This window comes from Triticum urartu, chromosome 7 (genome assembly GCF_003073215.2).
Source record: "Triticum urartu cultivar G1812 chromosome 7, Tu2.1, whole genome shotgun sequence".
NCBI lineage: Eukaryota > Viridiplantae > Streptophyta > Magnoliopsida > Poales > Poaceae > Triticum > Triticum urartu.
In genome coordinates, this window is record NC_053028.1 from 484,522,023 (window position 1) to 484,527,968 (window position 5,946).

A 5,946-nucleotide genomic window follows, 5' to 3' on the forward strand; every position below is an offset into this window, starting at 1 on the left:
AATTTTTTTTCCAGGTACTCGTTTTTCTAGATGCTGGAGATACTAGTATTGACTGTGGAATCATCTGTGTGGGTGTGAATGTTCTGTGAAGAACACGTGCATAATTATGCGCGGCAAACCTCCGGTACAAGACAGGTGGCTCCACCCCGTGCCGTCCATGAGATATTCCGACGGGTTGGTGGGGTATCTCCGTGGAGAGTGGGAAGAACGAGTGGTCGAGGCTCGAGGGAGACGGGGTTGGAAGCTGCGGAGCCAGGAGCGGGATGTGGAGAGGGGGAAGAAGACAAGCGGAGGTAGGAGTTACCCGGACGCAAAATGGGTTCGGTAGGAGCGATCTGAACGCAAGAATTTGATGGTGCACCAAGGCCTTCCAGATCAAAACTACCCCCCTCGGTCCTCGCCCTTCATTACTAGTACATCTGTTCCGTCCTCCGCCGAACACGCCTCGGGCACTGAAGCACGCCACCTGGAAGGTGTTCTTCCTCCTCCGCTCTACTGTGCTGCCGTGGCGTGGAGATCCAACCGGAGCTGGACCGACTCCTTTTGCTGGTGAGGAACCCTAACTTGCTCCGACTGTTTTTTACAGTGTTTTTTTTCTGGCGTTCTTCCTTTTTTCACGTGAGCCATCCAGTCCAAGTCATGCTTAAACGAAAGAAAATTTGAGTTCAACTGAACTCCCATGCCTAACGCTAGGTCCGCCCCTGCTTGTTCATACAGTACTTATCATTTTCGTGTAAGAAAATGGTACCAATCTGGTGCTGCCTTTTGTCAGAGTAATTAGCATACAATCGGTCATTCGTCAGAGTCGGATTCAGTTAAGTTGTTAACTGCTGAATCGAAGTGTTGTTTCGGATCCTTGTTTAGCTTAACTCCACTGGATCTCTCATATATGACGGCAAAAGTATTGCTTTCATTTCTCCGACCATATCCCCATCCCATATAGCCTGTGGAATTCTTCGTTCCTGTGCAACTCTGTAAATTTTGTTCGCTCCTCTGTTGCAGAACCGGTGTGCTAGCTACGGAAGCGGCCATGGAAGTGGTTTCTTCCAGTCACTCTTGCTTGGCATTTCATCAAACCCCTACCAGTGCGCGGAGGTCTCTGGGCACTGGTCTTGGTCCGCGGCATACCAAGCTTGCTCGGCCAAGAAAAAACTCAGTTCTCTGTGTTGGGAGAGCTTCAAATCCTGGTGATTCAGGAAAGCTTAATGTCAGCCGCAGCTTCGGTGTAAGCGATGTCGATGCTGCCCTCCAGGGCATCTCCAAGAAGGTAGGCCAGATCGAGAAAGTGGCGATTCCTGGCCTGCCAGAAGGGCCAGACAGTTCTCAAATCAGCACTGGTTTGTGGGAGTGGAAGCCGAAGCTGACGGTATACTACGAGAAGTCTGGCACCAAGAATAGCAAGGCGCCAGCAGTGCTTTTTCTACCAGGTTTTGGGGTGGGCACGTTCCATTTTGAGAAGCAATTGATGGATCTTGGCCGTGATTACAAGGTGTGGACGATGGATTTTCTGGGACAGGGAATGTCATTGCCGTGTGAAGACCCTGCTCCTAAGGCCATGGCAGGGGAGGAGGATGAGGAATCATATTGGGGTTTTGGACACGATTCGCAACCATGGGCAGATGAATTGGTGTACTCTGTAGACTTGTGGCGTGACCAGGTCCAGCATTTCATTGAAGAGGTACCATTTTGGAATATTTGTTGTTTCATCCAGTCTTCTTTTTGGCTTTGTGCTAATATGTCTTTCAAGTTAACAAATCTTCGTGTGCTTTGCACTCTCTGGAAGTCCTGAAATAATTAGCAAGTTAGTTTTTTTAGGGAGCAAGTTAGCTGTTTTACTTTCATCATGAGTGGTTGTTGTTAGATCATCAAGTGGTAACGGATACCAAGAATGGATTTCCAGGATAATTTGATTATCTAGGTATTTCTTAATACCATACATCTATACATAGACTTGTGAAAATGTTGTTATGGTGGTCTGGTCAAGAATCACATATATCATGTATATTCAAACTCTGTCATGGTTGCATAATCGAGTTCTTCCTTACTCGCGAATGTTCCAGTTGGAACACTATGTGATCATCTTTTTTGGTGCTTGATGGCTGTGTGCGCCGCAATGTTGCAGAGGCCAGGGTTCACCTCCTTTTCAAAAAAAGAAAGTCTTCGTTGGTGCTCACTATTCTTAATGAAAGCAAAATGATGTATTGATTCCTGTTTGGTGAATGTTTCTTGGTTTTTGGTCATACGAGTAAGAAAGGTCCTGGGAATATAACTGATCTTTGAGTTAACAGGTTCAACTTTGCTGGCTGTAAATGTTAATGTGTCTCCAAGGATTGTTATGTCAGTCTTACAACTTCTTTTTTTGGTATCATACTATTTAGAATCTTGCTATTCACAGCCAGTTTGGCGACATATATCTTCAACTGTTGGATTTATGTCTCATTTTTCTTACTCTTAAGTTTATAACCCTCTTGCAGGTTATCGGTGAACCAGTTTATATTGTGGGAAACTCTCTTGGAGGTTTTGTTGCTCTATATCTTGCTGCATCCAGTCCACACCTTGTAAAGGGGGTCACGTTGCTTAATGCAACGCCATTTTGGGGTTTCCTTCCTAATCCTGCAAGATCTCCTCGTTTGTCAAAGATTTTTCCATGGGCTGGGACATTTCCTCTTCCATCAGTTGTGAGGAAACTTACTGAAACAGTGTATGTGTTACTTATTAGGTTTCAGAACATCGACACGCAGATTGCATTATCTTAAAGTTACCCTGCTGTTAATTATTGGGCCTTGACGTTTTTTGTTCACTAAGCTGGATTCATGGATTGTAGTTTTTTATGGGATTCATGCCTTTTGCATTGTATGTGCAGGATTTACCTGAACCTTTAACATGGAAAGTTTAGCAATAAGTTGACATCTTCAGCTCTTGCAAAAAAAAAAAAACTCATATAAACCATGAACTTCTGCCTGGAATTTACTGAAATTCTTGCACTATTATTTCTCTCCACATACTAGGATATCATGGTTATTATGCATAATTACAGGATCATTAGAATTATGTTTGTTATCCATGCATTGGATCCTACAAATTGGATAGCCCATTGATCCCTTGTGATACAGGTGGCAGAAGATAAGCGACCCAAGAAGTATACAGAAGATACTCAGGCAAGTATATGCTGATCACTCAACAAATGTTGACAAGGTGTTCTCACGTATTATAGAGACAACAGAACACCCAGCAGCTGCTGCATCATTTGCCTCCATTATGTTTGCTCCAATGGGCCAGATATCCTTTCAGGAGGCACTATCTAGGTGAGATGGAAAACCCAACTTGATGAATGGCTCTATTGCTTACAAATATCAGTTTCCACTTTAACACTGATCATCTGCAGGTGCCAAAAGCAGGACATTCCCATTTCCCTTATGTATGGGAAAGAAGATCCTTGGGTTACACCTTATTGGGGTATCAGAGTCAAGCAGCAGGTGCCAGAAGCACCCTATTATGAAATCAGCCCTGCCGGTCACTGTCCTCACGACGAGGTTCCTGAGGTAACTATCGCATGCTGTGTAGAAATTATAGTCCCCCCCTTGTATTTATACAATATACTCCCATTGATCGTTCATAAAGGTACAAACATATATCTAGAGCAAACTACCATCAGGCTATAAACATGTAACTTTAAAATCGACAGTTAACAATCCGAAAATTTGAGAAGATCTTTGCTGGACCTGTGCATTATCCGTCAATTTTTTCTTCAAATTTAAACCTAAAGCGAGTTCGAATAAATAAAATATAAAAATATGTTTGTAAATTTTGCCTTTTGTTTTTATAGTAAATATCACCGAACTACATTTCTTTTGTCAAAACTATACTTTAAGCAGCCACTTCAAAACTATACTCAAGCAACCCATTCACAGAACTGTACTCTGTAAACATAATATTTCATACCTACACTTCTATATTTGCAACGGATGGGACCAATAGTGCCCACTAGTCAGCCACACTGGGAAATTAACAATGATATAATACAATAGTGCCCGCAAGTCATAAATTTATACCACATTAGAGGCTCATGAACCTGCCCTATTGTGCAACATTTTGTCAAGTTCGAAGTTTAGTAGGCTTAAGTCAAGTCTTAGATATTTCGGTAACCTAAGCAGTGGCGGAGCATTTCACACCTACACTTCTATATTTGCAACGGATGGGACCAATAGTGCCCACTAGTCAGCCACACTAGGAAATTAACAATGATATAATACAATAGCGCCCGCAAGTCATAAATTTATACCACATTAGAGGCTCATGAACCTGCCCTATTGTGCAACATTGTGTCAAGTTCGAAGTTTAGTAGGCTTAAGTCAAGTCTTAGATATTTCGGTAACCTAACTAGTGGCGGAGGATTTGGCCGTATGCATCGTTCTGATGCAGAGGCCGGGGAGTCCCCCTTTTCGAAAAAAAAACTAGTGGCGGAGGATGGGTCAATTTTGAGGTGGGGCGAACTCAATAGTGTGCTAAAAGTATGATGTAATACGAAAATAGTTTGAAAATCGTTTTTAACTATAAAATTCAAAATCACAAATTCGCATTATACACAAATGCAGACATTTTAGAAATTTATACCTCTTCCTTCCCAATTCCCCTTCACCGGCAGCGACGGCATCCAGCCGCACCACCTAGTCAGCAACTTCCAGCGGCGCCGCCTTGCGCCGTGCCTGCGCACCTACATCCAGCAGGCTGGCCTGGATCAGTGGATCCCATGTGGTTTTTGCCGCCGTCAAATTCAGCCGCCGTTGTGGCCCCTGCCCTGCCCATTGGCTCACGCTACAAGGTTCGTGCAGTCGTGTCCCGCGGCGTGCGTGTGTGCGCGTTGCTTGACATACTTGGCTAATTAATCGTGCATTGATATGAGATCACGGGCTGGGTACAAATAACGTGGCCCATGTGCACGATGCAACCAGCCCTTCCATCGTTCTTCTGTTCTTCTCAGCGGGGCAGGATTTTCTAACTAACGCAGCTAGGCACGATGCATACGCAGCATATAGGTATAACTGTTCGTGCCAAAAATCAAGGTAGGGCGGCCGCCCAGCCTCGCTCTACCAAGTCCGCCGCCCAGCCAAAGCAAATTTTACGTTGTCATGGGTCTTTAATTTGTTAGAAACTACACCAGTCGTGAAGTCAAAGCTGTGACACCAACAGGGGTTTACAGTCATGGCTAGTGAGTTCCATTTCAATGATGATGAACGCTGATCTTTTCTCTTTGGTCAGGTTATAAACTATTTGCTCCGAGGATGGCTTAAGAATGTGGAGTCTGAGGGTTCAGTTGACCTCCCATTTCTTGAAGATTCCAGCTTTGAAGAACATGGTGTATCGAGGGAGCTGGAGTTTGTTAGGACAGGGTCCAAGAAATCAGTTAGTGTGCGGCTCTTCGGTTCCCAAATTTCCCTGTGGAACCAACTGAGCTCATTCTTGAAGCGGCATGCCTCCAGCATACGGGTAGTATCCAGATGATTTGTCCGTAGTTTGTTAGATAGAAGTTTCAATTGTATATTGTATTCATTATTCTTTATGTAAAGTAGTCAGGTTGATGCCTAGATGTATGAAATAGCGACAAGTTCAAATATCTCTAGTGAATGTGAATATGTGCAGTACAGGGTTAGTATTGAGCGTCAGATATCCGTCGTGGTTGTATTCAGAGGAATTCAAGATCAGATATTTTCCTTCTGTTTGAATACCTGTAAAGTTTGAGGTAAGCAACAGTTTTAACACCGAACATTAAGTACAACTACATTCCCTGCTCGGTTATCTTTGTATCCTCTAGCGCGTCTTCCATTCCAGGTATATTGGCATCATCCGTTTCCGACCTACTCCCTCCATGTCAAGCCCCGGGCTATGAACTACTGGATTTAACACTCAAATCAACCAATTTCAGAAAGAAGTGAGAGCTTGGCCCAG

The 5,946-nt window shown here is 43.9% G+C and overlaps 1 protein-coding gene across 1 annotated transcript; it reads left to right on the forward strand.

Moving 5' to 3' along the window:
- Positions 1 to 222: 222 nt before the first annotated feature.
- Positions 223 to 5,723, forward strand: LOC125517974 (pheophytinase, chloroplastic). Its single transcript, XM_048682937.1, has 6 exons — positions 223 to 549; positions 1,003 to 1,678; positions 2,475 to 2,701; positions 3,114 to 3,305; positions 3,386 to 3,542; positions 5,260 to 5,723. The coding sequence occupies exons 2-6, from the start codon at positions 1,031 to 1,033 to the stop codon at positions 5,500 to 5,502; spliced, it is 1,467 nt and encodes a 488-aa protein (XP_048538894.1). The 5' UTR covers positions 223 to 549; positions 1,003 to 1,030; the 3' UTR covers positions 5,503 to 5,723.
- The last annotated feature ends 223 nt before the right edge of the window (positions 5,724 to 5,946 follow it).